The sequence below is a fragment of the Peromyscus californicus genome, unplaced genomic scaffold (genome assembly GCF_007827085.1).
Source record: "Peromyscus californicus insignis strain IS unplaced genomic scaffold, ASM782708v3 Scaffold_23__1_contigs__length_62951481, whole genome shotgun sequence".
In the NCBI taxonomy this organism is placed as follows: Eukaryota; Metazoa; Chordata; class Mammalia; order Rodentia; family Cricetidae; genus Peromyscus; species Peromyscus californicus.
Genome location: NW_026294534.1, coordinates 27,241,102 through 27,269,002, shown reverse-complemented (window position 1 = coordinate 27,269,002; position 27,901 = coordinate 27,241,102). Strand labels below are relative to the sequence as shown.

Sequence of the window (27,901 nt, the reverse complement as noted above, 5' to 3'; positions counted from 1 at the left end):
ACGCCTGCGCGGCGTGACGACGCCCCACGCTCCCGGAAGTAGGAGGTGTCCGGCGGAGTTTGTGTGGCGGCCGCCGCGGGAACGGGGAGCGCGGTAGTTTTCTCTTTATTTGTTTTGTTTTGTTGAAGGGAGAAAAGGCGGCTTCGCGGGGCTCGGCGGAGCAGGGGCGAGCGGCTTTGGCGGCCCTCTCCCGGGCGGTGAGAGGCAGCATGGAGGACGAGCGGGGCCGGCCCCGCGGCGGCGGCGGCGGCGGCGGCGACGCGGCTCAGCAGAAGACGCGGCGGCCCGAGTGTGAGGAGCCGCGGCCGCTGAGCGTGGAGGTGAGGCTGCTCGCGCGGGGCTGCCGCGCTTCGCGGTCCCCGTCCCCGGCGGGGCGAGCACCCCCTCCGCGTGAGGGAGAGGAGGTCGGGCGGGAAGTTCCGAGTGAGAATTCTGCGTGACCATTCGGCGCGCGCGGGCGCACTGCCGGTCCGTCAGGCCCCGCGGCGCTGATTGGCTGAGCGGGCTCCGGCGCTTTCCCCACCCCGGGTGAGCTTCCTGAGCGCCGCCCGCCTGTGCCTCCGCCCCAGCCCCGGACGGCCGACCCCACTGCCGTCTGCACCGGTCCCCACCCACCCTGTCTTGCTCTGTCCCCTGCTGTCACTCCCAGAGCCCAGCCAGGAACGGCTTTCTAAGGAATTTGCTACCCCGCCCTGGCCCCTCCTCGCCACGCCGGCAGGATTGTAAGCCGGATCCCCAGACTTAAATGTATTCATCCTGATGAACTAGTTAGTGCTGGCTGGCGCTGCGGGTTGTGAATGAGATGCCCGAAGCCCGTCCCTTTTTCGTCGTCGGAGTGGAGTACTATGGGTCGAGGGTATTGGCAGGGCTAGAGGGAGGATCATCTGCTCAGCCGTGGAAGTGGAGGCTCAAAACCAAAATGTCGAAAAGTGGGTGTGATGAAGAGGCTCCCCAGTGCCTTTGTTCTTTCCATTTGCACCGTGCTGTAGTAGCCAGAATAGCCTTTACAATGTTATTTTTTGTTTGTTAGTTTGTTTTTCGAGACAAGGTTTCTTTGTGTGGTTTTGCGCCTTTCCTGGAACTCACTTGGTAGCCCAGGCTGGCCTCGAACTCACAGAGATCCGCCTGGCTCTGCCTCCCGAGTGCTGGGATTAAAGGCGTGCGCCACCACCGCCCGGCTCAATGTGTTTTTTTAATGTATATGTGTGTAAATGGATTCCCGTGTGTGCAAGTGCCTGCGAAGGCCAGAATAGGAGGTTTAGATATGGGTCCTGGGGACCGAACTCTGGTCCTCTTGCAAGAGCAGAAATTGCTATAGAGTGATCTTGTAATAGTCTGAATATAGCTAGTTTACTCCCCTCATTCTGTGCCTTCAGTTCGCCCCTGCCGCCTTTGCCTATTGCATAGTACATGCACATCTTTGCTGTCCGCTCTGACTTCCCTGTGTTCTTTTGTGGTGGAGGGTTTTCTTCCTTAAAGATCTTGTGTTCCCCTTGTCCTGGCCCCTCTTCCTCCGAATCTTTACAGCGTTATTGCCATTGTTAAGTTGGTACTCTGTTAAGTTCGCCATCTGGAAAGATGCCCCTTTCGTTCTACTACATGTTGTCAATAACATCATCTGAGTCAGTTTTAAAGCTAATTTGCAAAGCTTCATAAGAAAACCCGAATAAACTTCATTGTCTTTCAAGGTCCTGAAACTTTGAAATAGAATGTTTTGTGGCCTGGGTCTGTATTCGGATTGATTTTAGGGATTATTTTGTTCATTAAAACTTTACTGTTGCCGGGCAGTGGTGGCACACGCCTTTAATACCAGCACTCGGGAGGCAGAGCCAGGCGGATCTTTTTGAGTTCGAGGCCAGCCTGGTCTACAGAGCGAGATCCAGGAAAGGCGCAAAGCTACACAGAGAAACCCTGTCTCGAAAAAACTAAAAACCTTACTGTTAAGTGCTTTTAATAAATGAGTGTATATATTTTTTCCTTGATTTCAGCCACACAAAGTTGTTTGTTGTTTTGAGATTTATCTAGTAAATTTCCATTGATTCTAATTTCAATGGTTGATGTAAACTAGCAGAAGGAAAGAAGAAACATTTTAATGTTTGAACATTTTTGTTTTGGTGTGCAGATGCAAAAGCTTTTCTTTTGTAAGTAGACAGTGCATAGTTTTGGCAGCAAGATGTGGAAACAGGTTTTATTTAGCAGTAGTTATATTTTATAAAAGTCTCACCTCAGAAACAGTAGGTCGTGTTCTTTAAAAAGGGCTTTCAAAGACTCAAGCTAGAGCCCCCTTCTCAATAGAAAAAGAACAACCATTTTTTTAGGTACTCATATTTTTAATTCTGGAAAGTGTGCAACCCATTCTTAAGTTCCACACTTGAAAGTACTTCTCTATGTTATAGCAAATTAATGTAGAAGTTGATGATCATTTCCCATAATGTAAAAGGATGTCTTATTTGTGGTAATAGAAACTATGCATATATTTAATTGGGTACATGAAAATTCCAGAATGTCAAGGTTCTATGAAAATGAGTATTTCTTTCCGTGTTGTGAATTCATCTCCACGTTTCTTATCTGGCCAGTCCTGTATGAGACATGACAGATGGATCTAAAGACTGGAGTGGATGCTAGTGCTAATCTTGGGCATTAATTTAGTAAATTAATGTGTATTTGTAGATAATTCATGCATATAGGCTTTTGAATATTTCCTTCTATTCCTTTGTAGGTTTATTTAAACATCATCTTTTTTTTTGGGAGGGGGGAGAACTTGTAGTGTAGGCCTCAAGTTTAGGAGGAAACAATTTTCCCAAAATCAAGGATGGAATTGTCCTTAGTAGCAAAGATAAATCTTTATAGAAGTTACTATTTATATGTCTAGAAGAAGTGTGTTTGTGTTATATGTCTAGAAGAAGTAAATTTTCAAAGCTCTATAAGAATTCTTCAAGTGTATCAGAATGGAGTTATTAGAAGAGAATTTGTATGAATTAACTAAGACAACAGTTTTGGTTAAAATATTCTTTAATGTTGACAGTTTTGTAACCTGAATAAAGATGGAGCTTAAAATTCTTTGTAAGTTTAAATATAAAGAATAAATTAGGCCGGGCGGTAGTGGCGCACGCCTTTAATCCCAGCACTCGGGAGGCAGAGCCAGGCAGATCTCTGTGAATTCGAGGCCAGCCTGGGCTACCAAGTGAGTTCCAGGAAAGGCGCAAAGCTACACAGAGAAACCCTGTCTCGAAAAACAAAACAAAAAAAGAATAAATTATCCTGATAATGTCTAAGGAGAAATATAAATATTCCTGAAAGCTAATTATTTTCTTGGTCGAAGTGCAATGTAATTTAAAAAAAATTTGTATAAGCATATATTAATTTACAAAGTAAGGGCTTTGTTTTTGTAACAGGTAGTTTTGATAATGTTATTCCCTTCCATGATTCAGGCATTGAAATTGCTGGCCCTTTTCTCAAAGGGGCTAACAGTGAGAACTGTGAGTACTCAGGCCCAGGACCTTGCAGTACACTACCAGTAAGTTGGTCCCATTGAGTTGAAAGTTGAGAGTGGGAGGTAATCCTTGATCCTTTCCAGATGAGTTTTAAGTTAGGAACTGTATTATGACCAAGTGAATAGGCATTAATGTGTTAATAGTAAATAAACTGTTTTTGACAGTGCTGAAAACGTAACTAATGTTTGTAGCATTGAATGTAGAACATAATTAGCTTTAGAAATTAGTGTATTTGAGCCGGGCGGTGGTGGCACATGCCTTTAATCCCAGCACTGGGAGGCAGAGCCAGGCGGATCTCTGAGTTCGAGGCCAGCCTGGTCTCCAAAGCGAGTTCCAGGAAAGGCGCAAAGCTACCCAGAGAAACCCTATCTCGAAAAACCAAAAAAAGAAAAAAGAAATTAGTGTATTTGTGGTTCAGGTCTACCTATGGGGAAAACAGAGTGGAGTCATGTGACAGAAAGGCAACACTGTAGATCTGAATAACTGATAAATGTGGGACTTAACGTGGGAGCTTTGAAACAGAATTCATTTGTTTGCTTTAAGTCCTCGGAAGTTTTAGTACTGGACTGGAAGTCTGTTTTCTTTTCATTTGGGGAAGGTTTTGTTAACTTTGTGAAATAAAGCCAAGCTAAAAAGTAGGGAGGTCGCTGATTCATACATGCACAGTTGGGGGGCTACCCACCACCCCCACATTTCCTCAGAGTGCTCTTGAGTAGGAACAGCAGGAAATATTAGGATTAGAGGGGGGAGAAACAGATTGAAAATACAGAGTAGCCTCGAGAGGGCCTGGAACCTATTCCAGTGGACCCTGACTGTCTCTGCCCTAGAGTATTTATAGAAATGCCAAGGGATGGAGCAAAAGACCTCCTCCCCTCAGCACAACCCAGTGCAGACCATCTCAGACACCTGCATGCAGGCCTGTGGTCCAATCATCCTCTATGCAGAGCAGACCTGCTGGGTAAAGCCACTAGGAACCTGAAAACGGGCTCCCATACACAATGGTGTAAAAGGTCACTTAAACTTGGCTTATTTCTAAGTTTCAGGATACTGTTTGTGAAAGGGCTTGTCTATAGTCTGATGATTGTAAATAAAATTATCTTTCATTAGTAGTTAGCCTGCTGTGTACGCAAGCTCATACTTAGAATAGATGCTACCTAAATACTGTTTACCATTACCAAATACCATCTAGGACAAGTATATTTGTATAGGTGAGAGAACTGCAGATGAGTGGCTAATAAATGCCCAAGGCCATGCTGCTATAATTGGCCAGCTGGGGCCCCAGACTGTCATGGCCCTGACTCTATAATCCATCCTCTTTTTACTTAGCTTCATTGCCTCTGAGGAGTCTCATGACTCAGAACAGAGCAGGGCCAATTATCTTGGAAACACATCTCTCATCTTCCTGTCCTCCTCCTCTGGTGTCAAGGGGGAACTTTTCATTGAACATACGGCATGGAGAACACTTAGGAGTTTGCATCTTTAAATATGTATTTGCACTGATTACAAATGACCTCTCTCTCTTTTTCGTAGAAAAAGCAGCGATGTAGACTTGATGGCAAAGAAACAGTTGGATGTAAGATCATTACCTCCAATGGAAGTGACTTCAGTGACCCAGTTTACAAAGAGATTGCAATGACAAATGGTTGTATTAACAGAATGAGTAAGGAGGAACTCAAAGCCAAACTCTCAGAATTTAAACTTGAAACAAGGTAATTAAAACTAACTTTAACCTGCTGCTTAAAACAGCTAATACACTCTATTTCCCAAAACCATAATAACCTTACAATTACAGAAGTAGTGCTTGCTCATTTTTGAAAATACTAAAACAAAAAAATTCCTACTATGTGATCATTCAAATCACAACTGTAATTTATATATCCCCCCCCCCCCCCCCCCCCCCCCCCCCCCCCCCGCCGAGACAGGGTTTCCTCTGTGTAACTTTGTGCCTTTCCTGGTACTCACTTGGTAGTCCAGGCTGGCCTCACACCTCCCGAGTGCTGGGATTAAAAGGCGTGCGCCACCACCGCCCAGCATAATTTATATTCTTTAACATGAGTCTTGGCATGCAACTTTGTATTGTTCTCCTTTAGATAGCAAAAGGAGGTCTCCGAATCAAAGTTTGTGACTATTTTAGAAATGTACCATCGTTGTATAGATGTATAGTCACGTTTGTTATAGCAAGTATGTTGAGTTTTTACTTTTGACACGAGCTTTTGTGTTGTCTGAGCAGCTGGCCTTGAACACACAGCCCTCCTCTCCCTGCCTCCTGGGGGAAGGCTTTTCACCATACTGGTCTTGAAAATTTTGCGTAATAGTTGCTCGTTTAGTTGACATGATAGAGGATATTTTTATGACAGAAGTTTTGTCTGAAATGAGGTAGAAATCATTCACTTACAGTCAGTCGCTTTGTTTTAGTTTCTGAAGGAGCTGTTGTATCCATCACATTTAACTGTACTGAATAAGAAAGTGTAGCTTAATGAACCCTCTGTCTTCTAAGAAACAGACACATGCGTTTTCAGAACTATTTTCTAGCCCCTCCCACTTTTTTTTTTTAAAGTTTGGGGTATGTGGCATTCTGGCTTTTATCGTCCAGAAATATGCACAGTGTTTGATATCAAGGAAAAAAAAAAAACCTGACTGTATGTAATAGTTGAAAACATTGTTTCAGGGCAGTCAGAATTCTTATTCCTTCTAAGTGGCCTGCCTCCACTGGTTTTCAGATGGAACTGTGGTACTTTTCAAAAGAGCACCTACCTGTTCTCCCCTTCCAGGTTGTCTGTATCATAGTTTGTAAGGAAAGTTTTGATTTTATTTTCTCTTGACTCTTTCTGTTATTAAAGTACAACCTGTGGCCTACAGAAGATGTCTGAGAAAAATTTTTGTTCTTCCCAGGTGTGAAGATCAGTTGCTTACTCCTGGCTTACATGGGAGCTAGAGGTCTAGATGTATGCTTATCCATTTATTCAACAAGCCTGTATTGAACTCTAAGCACTACACTAGACATTGACATTATAAAGGTAAATACAGATACATTCCCCCACTCTGCAAATCTCAGTCTTGTGAAAACACACAAATGTCACGATTAGAGCGGTCACGGTGGTGTTGGAGGTCTGAGTACTGCAGTGCAGCTGAGGGCATAAAGCGGTGTGTCCCAGGAATTCAGAAATGTGACATTTAAATTACAACAGATAGGACAGGGAAGGAGCTTATTTCAGGCAAAAAGAAATTAAAAACAGAAAACCTTGTAATTTCTGTTTGTGTGTTTTCAGTCATATATTCTTGTCTTTGTTGTAGAGTCAAACTTAAAGAATTCAAAAGCATGTTGTCTAGTCCAGCTACGGCACACAGTATGCTTTATCCATAACTTAGGGTGTGGCAGTGTGCTGTGGGGAGAAGGGATGTTTGACAGTGGTCCTGAATATAGGAACCCTGTGCGAATAGAAGGAAGCCACTGAGATGACTTACATGGGAAATTGAAGTAGTGCTCAGTTCTTCAGTGAGGTGGAGATCGCGGGGGCCTCTGCCATAGTCCAAGAAACTCCGAGAAGCTGTGGGGAGAGGATTGAGGAGAGCCTGGTTCAGGTAGTGTGCAGCGGCAGAGCTGGTAAACGTGGTGTTTGGATAAGGAGGAGCCAGGCGGATGGTAGAGGGAGAAGTTTTCCAACGGGACGGCTGGTTCAATGTTGGTGCTGCCGCCAGGTGTGCAGTGCCATTTCCTTAGGGAAACAGTAAATAAAGTGACAGACAAGAAGGTAGTCACACCTCACAGGGCTCTCACTGTCTTAATATGGAAAGGGTTGAGGGACTTTTCTAGGTTTGGATAATGTGTAAAGAAAACACTAAAATGCCGGGCATGGTGGTATATGACTTTAATTCTGGTAACTGGGAGGCAGAGGCAGGTGGATCTCTGAGTTCGAGGCTGGCTGGGTCTACACAGTGAGTTCCAGGACAGCCAGGACTACATAATGAGACCCTGTCTCAGAAAGAAGAAAACACTAAAATAGTCTAAGAACAAGCAGCTGGTTGATTTTCAGTTTCCACAAGTAGGATACTTGTTCAGTGTGTCAGTAGCAGTTTAGAAAGGAAAACAAAAGGCTTACAACACGTCAGTTAAGTCCCCTATTGGCGATGTGACCTACCTACTTTTAGAGAACTGTGAGTATAGTAGTGTTCTCTCAAAGCATGCTCTGGGGGTTTATCCTAAATTACTTTTGAAGTAGCTATAAGACGTTCCACTTGAGGGCCGTAATGCTTTCATACCCTTAAGAGGTTTTTCGTTTGTTTAGTTGTCTAACCCATGAATGCCAGAAGAAAGAATATGATGTGTTCAATCTGCATTTTCTCACTTAATGTTACTGTTTGTCCAGTTATCTTCAATTTTTATATCATATATTATAGCATATAGAGCAGTGTTATGTGTGTGTGCAAGGTTATGGCTTGAAATACTAGATATAATGAAGAAAAGACTTCTCTTGTGAAGAAGATTGGTCATAGTAAGCATTTTGTTTTCATTGGCTCTTTGCTAACTTAGTGTTGAGTTTTTCTTTCCTTCCATTTGTTTCAGCTCTGTGCCTGCGGCTGTTCAACCACTGCCAGCAGTTAGGACCTGGGATTCTTGACTGTAACGTTCGCCCAATCTTCTGTTTTTTAGAGGAGTCAAGGATGTCCTAAAGAAGAGATTGAAAAACTATTACAAGAAGCAGAAGTTGATGTTGAAAGAAAGCAATTCTGTGGACAGTTACTATGACTACATTTGTATTATTGACTTTGAGGCTACTTGTGAAGAGGGAAACCCAGCTGATTTTCTGCATGAAATCATTGAGTTTCCTGTTGTTCTGTTGAATATACACACCTTAGAAATAGTAAGTAAGAAATGAAAATTGCATTTTCATCTTATTTTTAGTTGGAACTATTCTAGTGTTCAGTAGGAAGCTGGAAGCGCCTGTTTGCCATTCTAGCTGGAAATAAAATTCCAAAAGGAGATTTTTGCATATTGCTGTGAGCTCCCTATCAGCATGATTAATAGTAAAATCATAATGAAGCACTTCCTGCTTTTCTTCCTCTCCGTGAGCTGAAATTGTGGTGCTTTTTCTGTTGCTTAGAAGATCTGAGCGGATGGCAAATCTCTAGGGAAGTGACAGATAAAACAGAAAAAATACCCTGGAGCCTGGCCCTGGTCCCAGAGATAAGAATCTAGTTCTGTGGAATGTATCAGCTTATGGTTTTGATGTTCAGTGAGGGTGGAGGGTAGTTTGTAGAAATAGTTGCTGATGGCATGGTGGGGCCTGTTGATTGTTGTTTTTGCGCTTTTGGGGGCCTGCCACCCACCTCCCAAATAAATTACACACAGAGACTTATTCTTATAAATGCCTGGCCTTAGTTTGGCCTGTTTCTAGCCAGCTTTTCTTAACTTAAATTATCCTGGCTACCTTTTGCCTCTGGGCTTTTCCTATTCTCTTACTTCTATAAATCTTACTCTCACTCCTTGGCTGGAGGTGTAACTGGGTGTCTGGTGCCTGGAGTCCTCCTCTGAGATTTCTCCTTCTGTATGTTCTCTCTGCCTGCCAGCCCCGCCTGTCCTTTCTCCTGCCTTGCTATTCTCCGTCCAGCTCTTTGTTAGACCATCGGGTGTTTTAGACGGGCACAGTAACACAGCTTCACAGAGTTAAACAAATGCAGCATAAACAAAAGTAACACCTTAAAATAATCTACAAGGGGGGACGGGCAGCTGGACCTTAATTCCCAGTCTGTGTATATGTATGCCTTAAGTAATTATAGGCACTGCATTGTTGGTTTAGGACATGATAGAAGGTACTCCTCGAAACAATACTTTTTACCTTATCAAGTGTGATCGAAGAGACATCACCATGCCTCATCTGTCTAGTCACTACGTCAGGAAGGCCTTGTACATGATAACGCATGGCTTTTCTGTTCACAGCCTCGTTTAGTCTGTTCTTCCTCGCCATCCCCCTTGGTAGTGCAGGTCAGAGGACAGCTTTCGGGACTTAGTTCTCTCCTCACGTCTTGTTGAAGTGGGTCTCTTACTAGTTGTGCCACCTGCACATTCGGCTGTTTCTAAAGTGGCCTTCTCCCAAACAGATTAATGGTCAAAAAGGACATACGGCAGCTGTGAAGGCAGATAGATACCCTGGATAACTTGTAGGACTTCCTTTCTTCTCCAGTTTAGGGCACTTATAGCACTTAGACATTAGGGCACATCGCTTTCTGGTGTGTTCTCATCACGTGCTGTCCCACCACAGGGAAATCCTCCTTTTATTCCACTGTACTGCCGGCTACCCCTCTTCTCTTCTTTAGGAAGAACTCTTCAGATAAGGTACATACACTTCTGTCTTCATGTGCTTTCTTCCCACTGTCTCCTAGACCCACTTCCTTCAGTCAAGTTTAAGCTGTGTATTCTTTTTAAATATTTACAAAGATGTGTGCGTGAGGGTGCACACGCATGCATGCCACAGCCCATGTGTGAAGGTCAGAGGTCAGCTTTGGGGAGGTGGTTCTCTCCTTCCATGTTGTTTGGTGGGATCTCTTAGTTCTCTTGCCTGCCCACTCCAGACTGGCTGGCCTTCATCAGTAGGTCTGTTATCCTGTTACCAGCCGATTCCAACACAGGGGCACGTGGAACCCTTTCAAAACCTTTCCATGACTCCTGACCTAACTTTAAATAAAACACATATTCCATGTATGACCTAGCCGCCTCTTACCTCTAATTGTCTCCTGTTTTTATGTATTTATTTATTATTAAACCCATTTATTTATTTATTTAGTCTTGGGCTGGTTTCCTGTGACTGAAGCCTCATTTCCTCAAAAGAATGCATCATTTTAAAAACCCATTATCATAAAGGACCAACTTAATAGGCTTAATATTCTTAACATAGAACAAACAAAATGACCAACATTTTACATGCCAGGAAAACACTTGCCACAACCTTGAAGGTTTGCTTTTAGATACCTGCTGACATGATGTTTTTAAAAATCAAAATGAACTGTGACTTTACATTTGGGTATCAGAAGGCTTTTTGTTGGGAAATTGTCCTTAGGAGCTCTGAAATGCCCTGCCATGGATAGCTGTGTAATTCTGCTGTGGCTGGATTTGTTTCCCATGTGTCATGGACTGTAGTCACATACAGCACTTTCACTGTGTCCTTCCCTGCAGGAAGATACGTTCCAGCAGTACGTGAGGCCAGAGGTTAACTCACATCTTTCAGATTTCTGCATCAATCTTACTGGAATTACTCAGGTGAGAATTCTCTCTTCATTTCTGTTAGTTTGAGTGGTGGGTGGTTGTTTATTTTGAATTTGAAAGAAATCTTTAAATCGGTGATTTATTTTGTGGATAGTTTAAAGAATATCATTATGAGCAATTTAATGTGCTGTTTTCCTTGCTTGGTAAAAGTCTTTCATACTGTAATTAAAACAACAACAAAGAGATGGTTTGTAGAGATGGTTCAGCAGTTAAGAGCATTGGCTGTTCTTTCAGAGGACATGGGTTCATTCCCAGCACCCACATGGTAGCTCACAACTGTCTGTGACTCCAGATCCAGGATCCAATGCCCTTTTCTGGCCTCCATAGGCACTGAACTTGCACATGGTACACATAAAGGCAAAATACCTACATAACACAAAATTAAAGAATTTTTTAAAAAATAATAAATTAGTAATTATATATAACAACAAAATAATTTTTTAAAACAAACAAAAGGTCTTAGGGCTGGTGCAGTGGTGTGTATTGTAGTCTCACATGTTAAGGGAATAGGGCCTCAATTCTGAGGCTGAATGCTCTCTTGAGCACAGACATTTGAGACCAGCTTGGGCAGCACTGACGGAGCCTCACTTAGAAACAGAAGTCAAAGCCCAAGAGTCAGCGCTACACTTGATAGCATTTTGTTGCTCCCTGCTCCCCCTCACACCCATGGAGTTGTCATGATGCAGTCGCGATTGCAGCTGAGAAATGGAGCTTTGGTAAGATGTGTCACTGCTATATGCACAGACAGGATTTAGACCGTGCCTGTTTACAGTCTTGACTATATACCTTTGGTGGCCAGTCTCTGGTTTTGTCTATATTTTCATGTGTAGGCCTTTTTTAATTTATCTGGATCCTTCATTAGTTTGCTGACTCTCGACATAGTTCAGTGCCCACTGTATATTTCAAGTCTAAGTTGGGGTCAGACAGAATAAGCCAGTAGTCACAGCTTGGCTAGGAAGAGTGACAAGTCAGTATTTTATTAGGTTGTGTAGACATCTGTACAGGAGGCTTACATCTGTGTTGGAAGGTAGGGCTGCCCTGAGACATGTCTTCAGGTTGGTGAAGTTGGACGGAATCTTGATAAGTAAATGGACAGAAAGGAAGGACTGGACATTCTAGGTGTGCTGTGGCAGAACTCAGCGTAGTTCGGGATGGCTCAAATCTATGGATTCTTGAGACTGTGTTTGAGCTCGGCAGAGGCAAGCTAATCAGAAAGGGTCCCTATCCTGAAAGCAAGTGTAAGAGACAGGCAGTGTATCAGATTGACAGTTTGAAGTCCAGCCTCATGGCAGTGTGGTACGATGTGCCCCATACTGTAGTGTAATGTAGTGCGGAGAAGTGAGACGAGATAGAATACTTCAGGGCTATATCTTAGAGGAAAGTCTGCTGCTGTCTGAAGAGTCACTTAATCACAGAGAGAGCCACTGAGGTGGTCGGTCCTTGTTCTCGTTCACTTCTGGTGCTGTAGTGAACACCACCACCAGAGCTACTTGGAGGAGATGGTTTACTTCATCCTGCGCTTTTGGATCACAGGCCATCACTGAGGGAAGTCAGGGCAGAGAGGAAGCAGACCTAGCTTTCTTATACAGCCAGGATCCCTAGCCACCTGCCCAGGGATGGTTCTGCCCAGGTGGGTTTGGCCTTCCTGCATGAGCAGTCAAGGAAGTTCCCCACAGGCCACTCGCCGACCAGGTATCCAGTAGTCCTTCTGTTGAGGGTCATTCTTCCTGGTGACTCTAGGTGTCAGCTGACAAAACCAGGACAATCTTAGTTCCTAATTTTGGGAGAATTGCACACTCACTTGAAAGCAGTCTTTAGTTCTTGGCCATAAAATGATTTCAATAATCTCAGATGAACATTTAGGTGGTAAGTAGATCTCAATCATTGAATTCACAGTTCACATACTGTTTGTTTCTCTCCAGGTCGTGCCTGGGCATGTTGTAGGGCTACAAGCAGCAGCTGCCCTAAACTTGCTCTCCTTTTGTGTCTTCAGGATCAGGTAGACAGAGCCGATGCTTTCCCTCAGGTCCTGAAGAAAGTAATTGAGTGGATGAAGTCAAAGGAATTGGGCACTAAGTACAAGTACTGCATATTAACAGATGGGTAAGTAGGAAAATAGGTTTAAATCCTTTTAACAGTGAAGAGGCTCTTACTCTTTGCACGGCTAGAATGTCCAGTGTTACTCATTAAAAGTTCCCAGGAGTCACTCCACAAGACAGTGTTTTTCTTTTCATGTTCTTTTCCTAGTCTGAATTCCTAGGATGGAAGGAAGGAGGGAAGGCCACCATCATCAAGTCTGTGACTAGAGACCCAGAATGATACATACCATACAGGACGCTGAAACCGCTTCTCTGTAGCCCTGTTCCATCATGACATTTACCTGCTCTCAGAGGCCTTCAGCTTGGCGTACACACACGCACAGACACACTCACACCTGTGTCACCCGCCGTTATTCAGGCTGCCCGTTCATCCTCGGGATTTACCTTTCCCTGTCCACTTCCTGTTTTCTTCTGGGAGAGTCTCTTCTCTACCAGCTTTTCCTTTTGCTTTACCCTGGCACCACGACTCACGTTGGTCTTTCCGTCTCTTGTGAAAGTCCTCAACCAGTAAATGTCAGCCATGTGACTATCTGGTGTGTGATCTTTTTGTAAGGAAGTTGGAAGGCCTTTCAGAACAGTCCTTTTATTACCCCGTAGTCTTCCATAACACTTCCTGTAGTACCTACCGAGTCCAGAGTTATCTGTTTAATGGAAAGGGGAGTGAGAGCTGGGTGTGGGGGCACTCCTGTAATCTCCCCACTTGAGAGTTGGAGGCAGGAGGATCAGGGGTTCAAGGTCAGCCTACATGGTGAATTTGAGGCAAGCCTCAACTGTATTTTGAGACCCTATCTCAAAAACCTACTTGGACCTCTTCTCCAAAAAAGAAAAGGGGAAAATGAAGAGCTGCATAGGAAGGTCTGAAGGGTTGACAGGATTACAGACATTGTCCCAAGGTCACTAGACCACAGTGCCATTAAAGGGGAAGGAAGAAGCCCTGACGAGCTTCAGGTATGGTTGATGCCATGGTGGTGTGTGCTCCCCTGTCAGGACGGTGCCGACACAGAAGGACTTCGAGATCTTCACACATGACCTTAAATTCGGGGATAGGTATTCAAAATCAGTACGGGTTGGTTGGTTTGTTTTTTAATTAGAGCGGCAGCAAAACTAGTAATTGATGCCCCCAGGCAGCTCAGGGAATAGGCTTAGGGTGGGTGAGGGCTGTTAAAAGTACACAGCAGCAGTAGGCTCCTGGGTATGCAGTAGTTTTTACAGCAGCTGAGTTGAGGGATTGTAAAAATTTCCCACGGAAGGTTCTAGTTACTGCTGTTTTTGACTCTGCCTGAGAAAAGCCACACTCGAATGCACTGATTTCCACGTTGCGCACTCAGTACTCCCCTGGCTTGGTTTTGAGACAAGGCCTCACTGTGTGATCTGGCTGGTTCGTGTGCTGCAGTGTTAGGATTAAGGAGTGCAATGCACACTGTCCCGCAGTAAGCACCGTGTAGAGAAACAGCAGGTCAGGTTTATTTAACCCCTAAAATTTGTCTCTAAATTAGTTGCTTACATGTTTCATGTCAAGGCATACTCTTAAAGAACTTCAGTGATACATTTGGTGTGACATTCAAGCTGAGCAGTTACAGCAAGGCGGCAGTTTGGCAGGAATCAGAACCACAAAAGCAGTAAAGATGAGCCCAGGAAGAATTGGTTTGGAAAGAAGATACTGCGGGGTTTTTTTGGGTTTGTTTGTTTGTTTGTTTGTTTTTGGTTTTGGTTTTAAAGTATTTTCTGGGAATCAGTTAATTTTCTAAGCATGGTATTTTGTGTGAATATGAGGTCAACATAAGAAGAACTAAAAGAACAACTTAAAGTATTGTTTGTAATAATAGTTTAGCATTTACTTTATACCCTTTTTCTCTTTTGATAAGTTCCTGGGATATGAGTAAGTTCTTGAACATCCAGTGCCAGCTCAGCAGGCTCAAATACCCTCCCTTTGCTAAAAAGTGGATCAATATTCGAAAGTCATATGGAAACTTTTATAAGGTAAAAATTGTACTTTTAAAATAAGTTATGCTCTTGATCATGTTTGCTCTATTTTACATATATATTCAGCTGTGACTTTGTATGTATAGTAAACATTTTTTAGGTTTTTACAATGTTGGGGGTTTTTGTGTATGTGTGTGTTGTGATTGTTTGGCCTGCATGTATGTATGTGCACCATATGCACGCCTCCTGCCCATGGAGGAGAAGATGGTGTCAGATCCACTGGAACTAGAGTTGTGGATGGTTCTGGGAACCCAACCTGGGTGCTCTGCATTGCAGAGTGACAAGTGACCTAGCTGTTGAATTCCTACAGTGACAGATGTTTCAGCTCTTAACCCCATCTACAAGTGTCCTTCCCACCCTGCATCTGTATAGTCAAGTCATTGTTGGATGCTGATGGCCTGTGACGATGGAGACTGCTCACAGAGCCTCTCTCCTGCTGTTGTGCTGATACGGAGGCAGGCTCACTGTATAGCTTGTGCTGCACCTACAGAGTGCCGAGACAGTAGGCCTGTGTCACCACCCCGGCTGACCAGAGATCTCCGTTACTCACCAGTCAGACTCCTCAGTGCTCAAGTCTGTTGGCTTTCAGGATTCCTTCTCGGAGCCATTAGTCTTGTAATTTTTAATTTATTTGTCCTTCAGTCTTATAAAGATCCCTTGAGAATTTGCGTTCTATCCTGTCCCAGATTCTGTGTTCTTTCTCCTTTTACAACATCTTTTGGTAAAGTATGTCCTTAACTAGTTTGATATTTTTTTAAGGTACTTTTTCTTAGAAGCTTTATTGAAAACTATTTTTTGGCCGAGTGGTGGGGTGTGTTGGAGTTTTCTAGTTGGGCCTTCTCTGAACATTGATGCTGTAAATGTTCTTGTACGTGTCTTCAAGTACCCTTTGGATTCACCTTTTTGGGCTACAAACCTAGGAGAGGAACGATGGTCACAGGGTGTGTGCATCATTGACATTGCTGGGTAGCACAGGAATAGTTTTCCAAAGGGCTTCTTCCACTTTGCTGCCTCGTTAGCAGCAAGTTTACAGTAGATCCATGTCTTTGCCGCCATCTGCGATTGCCAGGCACTTGGGCACTACCTATCCATCCTTTTTTCTTTTAACTTGAGGCCTGGCTTTTTGTTACTGGTTTAGCATGGTTTAGTTATGGCTTGTTAGTTCTTTGATGACATTTCATAATTTACCCCTTTTTTGTGTGTGTGTATTTTTCTTGTCACACATTTTGGGAATTAAAAAAAATTTTTTTTCTTTTAATGTTACTGAAAATACAAAACATAACTGAGAGGAAAAAGGTATAATGAGCCATGACTCAGCTCCAGCCCTTGTAAGTTCACAGTCAGTCTTGTTTCAGGAACATCCTCACTCACTTTACTTTTTTGAATCAGAAAACAGACAGCAGCTCATCTGTAGATCCTTTACTGTGTCTCCAGAATAGTCATGATGCCATTACTACACCTAAGGTGTGGGGCCACAGTTCCTCTTGTAATCTATTTGCCATAAGCATCATTGTGTTTTATTATATATTTTGTGTATTGAGCCCAAGTCACTATAAAGTTAATATGTCTCAGTAGATTGTTTCTTAAATTTATGTCATCTCATTTTTTTTGTGTGTGGGTGTTTTGCCTGCATGCATGTGTTTGGTGCCTGCAGAGGCCAGAAGGCATCAGATCTCTGATCTGGAACTGATGTTACAGGTGCTGGACTTCACCCAGCGTCCTCTGGAAGGGCAGCCAGTTCCCCCCCCCCCCCCCAGGGGTCTCTTCAGCCTCTCCAGGTGTTTAACCTGTCATTTTCCTTTCTCCCTGTCCCCTTCCATTAGCAGATACTTTACCTTTTAAAATCTTTTTTGTTTTGTGTTTTGGTTTGGTTTTCTTTTTTGAGACAAGAACTTACTGTAGCCTTGGATAGCCTAGAACTAGCTAAATAGACCAGGCTGGCTTCAAACTTATCATAGAGACCCACCTGCCTCTGCCTCCCCAGTGCTGGGATTAAAGGTGTAGGCTGCCACTCCTGGTGCTTTTTTTTAGTAGTATGACCTTTACTGGTTGTATCCTGCTATAGTTGCAGACATAACTGTCTTCTGCCTGTTGTGTTAAGGCATTTTAATAAAATCTTGGGCTGGAGAGATGACTCAGCAGTTAAGAGCACTTAATGCTCTTGCTGAGGACCTGGGTTTGGTTCCCAGACCCCTCATTACTTGACTTTGAACTGCCTGTAACTCCAGTTCCAGAGCATCATCGCCCTCTTCTGGCCTCTGTGGGCACCTGCACACATAAACACTTGTGTGCACATGAGCACACCACATGCACATACACACACACACACAATAAGACAATTTTTTTAAAGGCTAATTATAAAGATAATTTTTAGGCTTATATAAAAATATCAGTGGTTCACTGTAAGGTAGATACATCAATATAATTATAAAGTTGCATATATATAAAGCAGTAAATTCCTAGTGTTCTTGAGCGTAGAATTTGGTCTATTTATTTGCCTGATCTTTTGTGTATGGTTTTCCTTCCTTTGTAATTGGTAGCACCCGTGTGAGGAGTAAAGAGATCCTTTATTTTAAACAGGATCTAATAAGCTGAGCGTGGTAGCACATGCCCAGTTCCAATTCTTTTGGAGCCTGAGGCAAGAGTTCCGGGCCAGCCTGGGCTGCATACCAAATATTGATTCTCCATCTTGTTTTGTCTGCCTCCTCCAAGTAGACCTGAAAGTTTCACAGTGAGGTCAGTGGTATAAGATACTGTGCAACAGTTTGAGTGCCCCCCCCCCATTACTTTTAACCCAGCTTTTCTCGAGTGTCAGAAATTAAAATTTATTAATCTCTTTGTTCTCTCTTCGTAGATTTAAAAACTTACAAGGTAGACATTATAAATCGGTTAATCAACTGGCTTAAACTAAAATAGGATTTAATATTTCTAAAAGTAGGCTAAAAAAAAATACAGCCTCAGGCACAATTTTATATAAGATTCGAGGGAAAACTTCCAGTTTCTTCTCTTGCATAGTATACCAGGCTCAACTGTTTACTTAGTATTTATAAAATTATAAAAATGTATCTTTTATGGGCCCTGTCTTCATTCAAAGCTGTTTTTGAAGTAAAGGATGGAATAGCTCTCCTGACTGCTATGCTCTCTTTTTATTTCTTCTGGACAGTTAGTCAGTTTCATGTACTATAAGATCATATAAATCGGTATAGTCGAGACAGTGCTTCCTTATTTAAGCACTGCCTGTAACATGCTGAGTCTCGCTTGGTTCTCAGTTGAGAGAATTTCCCCATGTTTAAACATCACATATACCCAGGTATATAAAGCTAAGTATAAAACCATGACTAGTTTTTGAAGTAGCACCTCCATCTCTGTAGAAAGTTGAATGCTATTCTATCATCTTTATTAGAATTTACATTTTTAGTTGAAAACAATTTTCATAAATATATTCTGATCACAATTTTCCCCTCCATCAGCTGCTCCCAGATCCTCCCCACCCACCTAACGTCATGCCCTTTCTCTCTCTAAAATACCCACAAATTCACAAACTCACAAAAATGGAAACCAAAGCATATGAGCAAACGACCAATAAGACCAAAAAATGCCCCCAAATGAGACAGAAAGTACAAAAATACCATACTCAGTGAGACTTCGTTGGAGAAAACTTAATTTTTCTGTTGCCAGCGGGTATCAGTTACAGGTAGTTTTGGTCAGAAGTGGGAACCTGTGTCCACTTCATCCTCAGCACTGGGACCCCATCTCGCTTGAACCTTTACAAGCCCTGTACATGCTGCCTCAGCCTCTGAGTTCATATGTGCATCAGTCCTGTTGTCTGGGCAGCACTGTTTCCTTGGACTCCTCCTTCCCCTCTGTCTCCTTCACTTCTTCCACATACCTCCCTGAGCCATGAGGGGCGGACTTTGATGGAGACATTCCACTTAAGACTGAGTGTTCCAGGTCTCACTCTGCGCATGTCCAGTTGTGGGTCTGTTAATTCCCATCTTCTGTAATAAGAGGCTTCTCTGATGGTGGCTGAGCGAGGTGGAGAAGGAGAGAGAATATTCCTCTTCCCTGAGTGATGCCTTTGTTCTTGCTGACACCATGTAAGAGGATCCAGCAGTCTTAACTTGTCTTCCGCCCAGACCATTGAGAGTTGATTCAGTCTCAGCTTGCCTCCCTGTTTCACAGTGTGGGCACACCTCAACATCACCGTTTTTAATTTGTTCCCACTGGTCAGTACCACAAAGTTACGACTGGACGTTGAATATCCAGCTTTAGCACAAGGACACACAGGCCCACACCTATATACTGGTGTCCACGAAATGTTTTTCTTTCTTCTGCGATTATGATTGATGGTTGAGCTGGGTGTGGTGGTCTGCTGGTGCCTATAGTCTTTCCATGCTTGTACTCCATTGAGAAGTCAGGGGTTATTCTAGTGGCCGCCTCTATATGTGACTAACAGCCTTTCTTTGTTATTAAAGTGCCATAGGGAGTTTCTTTTCTGAGCCTGTGCATTTGGTGTTCTGTATGTCCCTTGAACCTTGATGGGAATCCCTTTCTTTAGATTTGGGGATTTTTCTTTTATGATTTTGTTAAAATATTTTCTAGACCTTTGACCTAGGTTTCTTCTTCCTTTGTGTCAATATTTGTAGGTTTGGTCTTTTCATAGTCTCGCATCCCAGATTTCCTAGATGTTTTGTGCCTGGTTTTTTTTTTTCCTCGTGTGTGTGTGTGTGTGTGTGTGTGTGTGTGTGTGTGTGTGTGTGTGTGTGTGTGTGTTTGGTTTTTGGTATTTTGTGCCTGTTTGTTTGTTTGTTTTAAAGATTTATCTTTTAATTTTCTTTTGATTAATCTTTTCTTTCACACTGTCTTTATGACCTGAAATTCTCTCTTCCACCTCAGTTTTTCTCTTGAGTTTTTTATTTTGACATACTGCATCAAATTTTATTTTTTGTTTTTTTTTTCTTTTGGTCTTTTAGAATCATAATCTTAATACTGTAGCTCTGGCTGCCCAGGAACTTATTATGTAGTCCAGGCTGGCCTTGAACTCACTCACTGCCTCCACAGTGCTGGGATTAAAGGCATATTCCACCACACCCGACAGTTGGGCTTCAATGATTCTATTTCTCCATTAGAGTCTATTTTCATGTCTTGAGTTTTTATTATTTCATTCAACTGTTTGTGTTTTCCTGTTCTTCATTTAGGCATTTATTCCTATCCTTGTTAAGGTCCTTGAGCATATTCATAATTGCCATCTTGAAGTTCTTGTCTTGTGCCTTAGGGAGACTGCTTTTCTCCGGGAAAAGTAAAATAGGGTGCTGACTGTTTTGTTTCTTATTTTTTAATTTAACTATTCTGAGAGCCTAAAGTACTTACTACGCTGTTTATTTTCCAGGTTCCTAGAAGCCAAACCAAACTGACAATAATGCTGGAAAAATTAGGAATGGATTATGATGGGCGGCCTCACAGTGGTCTTGATGACTCTAAGAATATTGCTAGAATAGCAGTTCGGATGCTTCAGGATGGATGTGAACTTCGAATCAATGAAAAGATGCACGGAGGACAGTTGATGAGTGTGTCCTCTTCCTTACCAGTAGAGGGCGCTCCAGCTCCACAGATGCCGCACAGCAGAAAGTAGCTGCGCGTTTGCCTGGATCTGTTTCTACAAATGAAGAGGTAGCCGAGGAATGCATCAGCTCTAGTGCAACCTTCATGCACATTAAACATTTGAAACTGTACTACAATTACAGATAGATGGGTGTGTATGCAAACATTGTGTGGGAGGACACACTGGCTTCTCTGTCACCAGCACTTTTGATAGGAGCAGTGTTTGTCACACAGTAACCATTCCTGCTTAGAACTGAACTTTATAATATAAGGTGTCCAAAATGTGTTCCTTTGGTTTTAAAATGCCAGGTTTTATTGGTTCACTCCTTGAATGTCGTGTCTTCCTAATGTTGAAATTTGAAATGAATTTCTACATTAACACTATTAAATATGTTTTGGGAAGTGTGGAAAGGATTGAAAAGTAGTGTTTATGTTCCCATTGGGTTTTACGTACATCATAGTCCTTTTCATTTTTGAAGTTTGTAGGTGAAGTTCATCTGCAGTCCTCTTCTCAGTATCATTGAGGGATTTCTTCTAGGAATGCCATGTGGGTACCAGATTCTACAGATGTTCACGTTCTGTACCTCCAGTAGCATAATGTTTGTATATAAGCTACACATGTTCTCCTGTATATTTTAACGATCTCTAGATAGCATACTTATTAAACTATGAAGATAGTTGTACTGTTTAGGGTGAATGACAAGAACAAAAGTATACAAGTTGGTGCACACACAACCACAGTAGGCCTTACCACATAGCACACCAAGAGGTTGCTCAGCCAGCACCAGCTGGAAACAAACGAGGTCTGAGGTGATGGGGGCGACAGCACTTGTCCTGTGCGTTACACATCAGGTCCCCTCAGCTTAGTGCTTGCTGGGCAGCAAATTTAGGTAGTTCTTTCTGGAACATTGCATGTATTCAGGACAGGTAATTGCTTCCAAAGGTGTCTCCCACTAAGCTTAACTACCTGAGTTTGATCCTAGGAGCCACACGGTGGACTGAGAATCAATTCAAGGATGTCCTCTGACCCTCTACTTGCCCACTGTTAGAACTGAGCCCACACATATACACACATGTACTTCCTAAACAAGTAAGCAAAATGTAATAAAGTACTGGGGCACATCTGCCAGTTTCATCTCATAACTGGAAACCTTGTCATAGATTACAGGGTCTAGTTAAAAATCTAGTTATTATGTCAGGCAGTGGTGGCGCACGCCTTTAATCCCAGCACTCGGGAGGCAGAGGCAGGCAGATCTCTGTGAGTTCAAGGCCAGCCTGGGCTACAGAGTGAGTTCCAGGAAAGGCGCAAAGCTACACAGAGAAACCCTGTCTCGAAAAAAAAAAAAAAAAAGTCCTAGTTATTGACTAATGAAAAATTAGAAGAACCAGCCTGGTGGCATGCACATGTAATTCCAATGCTCAGAAGTTAAGACAGAGATGAATCTGAGGCCACCCTGGATCACATACGTGAACCCGACTCCAAAAAGTGTCAGTAAAAAATAGAAGTGAAATTTTAAGAGCTTATAAGATACAAATCAATGGGAATGTTTAGAGATTTGTACATTAGCTTCTCTCTCCATTGTGAATGTGTATTTGCCCCACTTTGAGATTGACTTACAGCTCATGATGAGCATTGACATTTGTGTTCAGTACTTGGGGTTAAATGTTCTGTGCCATAGTTAGTAAAAGTACCTGGCTTGTCTTAGTGAGAGACCAGTATATACTGGAAAATAATTCCTATTTCTAAAATCAAAATGTGCTTTGGAGATAATGTAAAATTCTATCTAGAGGCTGAAAGTGAACTTTTAGAATTAAACCCCTCTCAAGTTTTTCATGAACCAATTTCACTGACATTGCTTTTTGTTTGTTTTTAACCCTTAATAGTAACTGTGAGGCCACATTATTTCTGTGGTTAATACAATCAATAGATTTATTTCATCATGTTTTTTAACTGCATAAGAGAAAGGGCAGTAGATGTGCTTGGTAGCATGAGAATTCCCTCCACAGACTTGTGGGTTTCTTGAGCCAGTAAGCTTCTGTCTTGAAGGAGAAGAATGGAAAATAGCACATCATTGTGACAGGTACCAGGAGGCCCGCTTGCTTACTCTTCCTTCAGGTGATTTTCCCACATAAGCCATGTTGACATAAGCAGGCCCATGCCCTAGAAAAAGAATTGCTTGTCACCTGATTGCATAGTTGCTCCCAAATAGCTGAAACTACAATTGGAAAATTGGAGAATGGCAGGAAATACTAATACCTTCCTGGGTTTTTTAATTTTTGTTTTTTAAATCAGCCTGTTTAAATTTCTTCCTGACAAGTAATCAAGTACTTAACCTTTTACTTTGTTGTTGTTGTTAAGAATTCCGACAATACAAGTTTTTAAATTCCTTTGGCTCTGCTAAGTGTTGCCGTCTTTACTCAGGTTTTGAGTCTTTGCCAACCTCCTCTGATTTGATTTGGCTTCTGCAGTGATGGTGTGTCTCGAAGGTATAGAATCAGGCCATTCTTGGGAGGAAAACGTTGAGGAATGACTGCCGTTGTGTGTAAAGATATTTGTACTGTTTGACTGTTGTTACTGCTAGAACGTGTTACACGGATAGTAATAGTTATTAATAGTTACTTACAGCCTTTGCGCTCTCCTTCGTCATCAGTAGCCACGTAATTTACTTGCTTTCCTTTTCCTTGCTTGGACACATTGGGATGTTGTTTGCCTGTGTTATTTCCAAATCCACACCAACTGGTATATATACTCAGCTATATTTTGTCAGATTTTTGTCTCATGTTTGTATTAAATACTGACATGGACTCTGAAAATATTTATTTTCTTTCTCTCCACTTTTCCCTCCTTTGACTGGATCAAACAAAAGAATGAAGAAGTATTTTTTTTCTTTTTAAACATTTGTTTTTGTGTGTGCATGTGCCTGGGTAAGTTTAGGTGCACCATGTGCCCATAGATTCCTGTGGAGGCCCGAGGATGTCAGATGCCGCCTTGGAACTGGAGTTAGAGGTGGTTGGGAGTCACCTAATGTAGGTGCTGGGAACCTGAATCCACACTTCTGCAAGAGCAGTAATCACTCAGCCTTGGAGCCATCTCCTGCCTAAAAGAAATGCCTTTCAGATTTCTTTTTTCTTTCCTCTTTTGTTCTTTTCCTTTAGAGACTTGCTTGTCCTGCTATAGCAATAGTTCTTCAACTGGGTTAGCTTAAAAGACCTTGGGAGTTGCTAACATGTTAGTAAAGAAAGATACTGTCACTAAGGTGAAATATCATTAGTCCATCTTCCTGAATGTTACCTTACAAAATATTAATTTGGAGGGAAGGAAAGGTGGATAGTAAGATTTCTAGAGAAGGAGGGATCATGAGTGGTCTGAAGAAGCAGCACCAGAGGGTCACCACCTCAGAAGCAAACTGGCTGTGTCTTTTGTGAAGGGTGTGCCGTTTGAAGGGCAGACTTTGGGAGTTGCTGCTGTGGAGAAGGCTAGTTCCGTGGTGAAGGCCTATGGACTCGTTTTTTTCCCAGCCATGCGTGTTGAGATGCTTTCATGCAGAGCTGATTCCAGTGTTGATACCAGTGGTCCCAGTCAGCGTCTTCTTGTCCTTAGTGCTGACCTGCATTCCAGACAACATCCAGCTCACTCTAGAGCAAGGGATCAGTAAACTGTAACCACGGGCCGGATCTGATGGCCAAGTGGCAGATCAGAATCAAAAGAGCACTTGTGTGTATGGGCATTTGCTTTTGACAGGTGTCTCTGAGTTGTCTAGACTGGCTTCAAATTCTTCAGTGCTGGAATTACAGGTAAGTGCTACCATGCCTGTGATGAAGGGTGACCGGTAGCATGGGAAATAAAATTTTGGTAGTGTAAATAAAGCTTTGTGAGTAGCTCCCAATCCCAATTATTTGCCTGCATTCTATGTTTTTGTACCTCAGCAGCTCAGATGAGTATTCACCAGAAACCTGGCCAGTGAGCTGCTTAGTCCTCTATAGACGTTTGTTGATCTCTTCCTGATTAAAAGCCTTATTAAGCTCCCTCAGTAGATGAAAAACTGATAGTATGAGAGTCCTATGTAATCAGAAGTTTTCCCATGTTCCACCTGGTCTGCAGCAGCCCGGTCCCACAGCTGCTCGGTCCCAAGCAAACACACAGAGGCTTATATTAATTACACACTGTGTGGCCTATGGCTCAGGCTTCTTGCTAGCTAGCTCTTTCATCTTAAATTAACCCATTTTTATTAATCTATATGTTGCCATGTGGCCATGATGTTACTGGTCTGAGGACATCTTGTTGCTCCTTGGACAACAGGCTGGTGTCTCCTCTGACCCCACCTTTCTTCTCTCTCTATCCCTCTTGGATTTCCTACCTGGCTCCATTCTACCCTGCCATAGGCCAGTGCAGCTTTCTTTGTTAACCAATGGGAGCAACATATATTCACAGCATACAGAAAGACATCCCACAGCAGTCCTAGAGCAGATGTTACAGTCCAGTCTCAAAAAACCAAAAAAAAAAAAAAAAAAAAAAAAAAAAAGGAAGTGTCCTTAACTGCTGACCCATGTCTCCAGCCTGGATGTATTTCTTTTTAAACCTTTTCTTTTTTCAGTCTGGTTCATTGAAGCCGTAGTTGAAGAGCCTTTGGATTCAGAGAACCAAGTCATTTCTGTGGATTGTGTGTCAAGGCCTGGGTAAAAGAATGGGAGTTCTGAGACTTACATACAGTCCAATTTCACACCTCCTAGGGAGTGTTCTCGAGGTCTGTCAATTTGGGGTTTGCTTTGGTTTTTGTTGAGTGAATACTGACCATTCTGGATTCATGTAATATGATCGATGACAATTTTAGACACAAGTCCTTTCCAGTTTGATCAAGAGGACAAAATAACTGCTAAGCTTGCTATGTGACTTTTCCCTCCATAGCAGAGGGCTGCTGTTGCTTGCTGCCTCGCTACTCCTTGAGTTTATTTTCTTTATTGACTTCTCTTTGCCATTGGAACCACTTAGTCCTGAAACGCTCAGGACTCTTGGTCCTTTCTCCCCTGCTCTGCTTCACATCCTTGACCTATCACATCCTCAACCATTGATAAATTTAACTGACCATTGTCTCACTATCTTCGTCCATTTTTGTGATCTTGACACTCAATACCACACACTGGGCTGCTGTGGGATATCTTTCTGTATGCTGTGAATATGTGTGGCTCTGACTGGTTGATAAATAAAGCTACATTGGCCTATGGCAAGACAGCTTAGAGGCAGGTGGGAAATCCAGGCAGAAAGGCAGAGAGGAGGAGACACCAGCCTGCCACCCAAGGAACAGCATGCCAGCAGACTGGTAAGCCATGGAACACGTGGCAAAACATAGATTAATAGAAATGAGTTAATTTAAGTTATAAGAGCTAGCTAGCAAGAAACCTGCCATAGGCCATGCAATTAGTAATTAATATTGAGCCTCTGAATGAGTATTTTATAAGCGGCTGAGGGACTGTGCAGCCAGGCAGTACTGGAGAAACCTTTTGGCTATACTGGGTCTTTATAAAGAACAAGTTGCTTTCTTGCTGTTTTGGAGGTTGGGATGGTCAATGCCTAGGTGGTACTTTTGGTAAGGACCTTCTTGCCGTGTCAGCATGATGTAGAGAGAATGGTGGGAAGAAAATGTAAGAGTACACCAGCTTTGATCACTGTGCCCATAAAGCTATCTCTCAAAAGCTCTACCTCTCAATACCATCAACATAGGAATTTGAGGGGTTTCTAAGACTTTAGGCTATGCATTCAAAACATAGTGCTGTGTTCTAGTTTAACTTCTTTCTCTGTTGCTGTGATAAATAGTATGGCCAAAATCAGTTTGAGGGTGGAGGACTTATTTTACCCAACAAGTGAGAAGTCAGGGCAGGAGCTCAAGCAGGTGCAGGAAGTGTGAGGAAAGCCTCATAGTGGTAGCACCGCCCACACTTCCTGTCAGTTACCAATCAAGGAAATGCCTCAGGTAGCAGCAGCACTCACAGTGGCTATGCCCTCCTCTATTAATTACCAATCAAGGAAAAGCCTCAGATAGGCCCACAGGCCTGACTGATTCAGGTAACTGGGCTGTGTCAAGCTGAGGCTTAACCAGGAGACACTGTCTGTTCCTCTCTGTTCCCGCAAAAATCTTTCTAAAACCATGCTTTGTACTTGTATCACAGAAGCCTGTTTTTCTCATTAAAGTCAAGTCTCCCAGCATTTAGACTCTCCAGTCTGAGTTCCTTACATTCTCCAGTTTTGATGGTGGCCATCTGCCCCAAGCCAGTCACCATCCCTGCCTTACGTGTGTCACGTGACACTCCTTTTGTCTCCAGAAAGTAGGCCATCAAGCTTGGGCTCTTGCTTATGATTCTTAAGAACCATCTTTGATCCCAGCCTACTCTAACTTTGATGATGTCTTCTGATGTGTTTTCTGTGCCCACTGGGCCCTTGATTGATGCCGCGGAGGTTCATATTCACTATTTCATCTTCATAGGTTCTTACATATTGTGTCCTCAGACTCTAACATACAATGTATAATTGAAAATAGGCATGGTGAAATATATTCCTTAATGTCTGTACCTCTTCCTGAACTGGAGAAGGTGAATGACTTAAATCCAGACTACTCTGAAGAAAGAGTAGCTGCCTGGATAGAGAGTCACCACCAGAGCTTTCCATTTTTGTGTTCCTGTGAACCCTGAATCTGAGTCAGAAATATTTAATCCCTATCAATACTCGTCTTTCCCTCTAGGTGCCAGAAAAAGCAAACAGATAATAAATTCATTCCTATTCTGTCTCTGTATTGCTGATTTTAAACCCTCTCCGAGTATCTTTGACCTTGAAAAGGTCATTCATTGCTTCCCTTCTGTTTTAGAACAATAATTCTTCAACTTGTTTGGTTTTCATGAATACTTTTTTAAAAAGTTTTTTAAAAGAAACTATTCCATTGCACTTGGTTTTTGTTTGGTTTTTGAGGCAGGGTCTCATGATGCAGCCCAGGCTGGCCTGGAACTTGCTGTGTGGATTAGATTGGCCGTGAACTCTCCGGAGACCCACCTGCCTCAGTCTCTTGAGATGGGGATTAAAGGTGTGAGCTGCCACACCTTGGCTCCATTGCACAATAAAGCACATTAAATTTCCCAGGTTTAATGTTGTCAGTAGATAGGATATTCACCTTAGCATAAATATTCACATGTTACAATAGGCATCATTCTTTATGCTGATGGACTCTAAATGCTATAGAAATTAATTCTATCCATATAGAAAATGCATAGGGAGGGGCTGGTGAAATAGCCCAGTGGTAAAGAGTTCAATACCAACAACCATGATGAGTGACCCATAGCTGCCTGTAACTCCAGCTCTAAGGAATCTGACGCCCTCTTCAGGCCTTCATGGCAACTGTATTCACATGCACAGGGATACACACAATTTATAAAAAACAACCTGGAAAATGAATAAAAACTTTTAAAGTATGTCTTTT

At 42.7% G+C, this 27,901-nt stretch overlaps 1 protein-coding gene across 7 annotated transcripts; it reads left to right on the top strand.

Annotated features, from left to right (window-relative positions):
- Positions 1-22: 22 nt before the first annotated feature.
- On the top strand, positions 23-27,901 carry Eri1 (exoribonuclease 1). 7 transcript variants are annotated; one of them, XM_052752023.1, is made up of 8 exons: positions 23-93; positions 5,025-5,203; positions 6,387-6,511; positions 8,146-8,356; positions 10,666-10,749; positions 12,749-12,858; positions 14,720-14,834; positions 20,227-27,901. In XM_052752023.1, the coding sequence occupies exons 4-8, from the start codon at positions 8,204-8,206 to the stop codon at positions 20,467-20,469; spliced, it is 705 nt and encodes a 234-aa protein (XP_052607983.1). In that variant the 5' UTR covers positions 23-93; positions 5,025-5,203; positions 6,387-6,511; positions 8,146-8,203; the 3' UTR covers positions 20,470-27,901. The 7 variants fall into 7 exon arrangements, with proteins under 7 accessions (XP_052607983.1, XP_052607982.1, XP_052607978.1 ...); XM_052752022.1 differs by having other exon boundaries at positions 8,059-8,356; XM_052752018.1 differs by lacking the exon at positions 6,387-6,511.

Bases quoted from the DNA above. Each gene is read 5' to 3' on its own strand.
- Eri1 (XM_052752016.1), top strand. From the start codon at position 210: ATGGAGGACGAGCGGGGCCGGCCCCGCGGCGGCGGCGGCGGCGGCGGC. The intron at 321-5,024 runs GTGAGGCTGCTC...TCTTTTTCGTAG, and splicing joins CGCGGCCGCTGAGCGTGGAG to AAAAAGCAGCGATGTAGACT. The intron at 8,357-10,665 runs GTAAGTAAGAAA...CCTTCCCTGCAG, and splicing joins ATATACACACCTTAGAAATA to GAAGATACGTTCCAGCAGTA.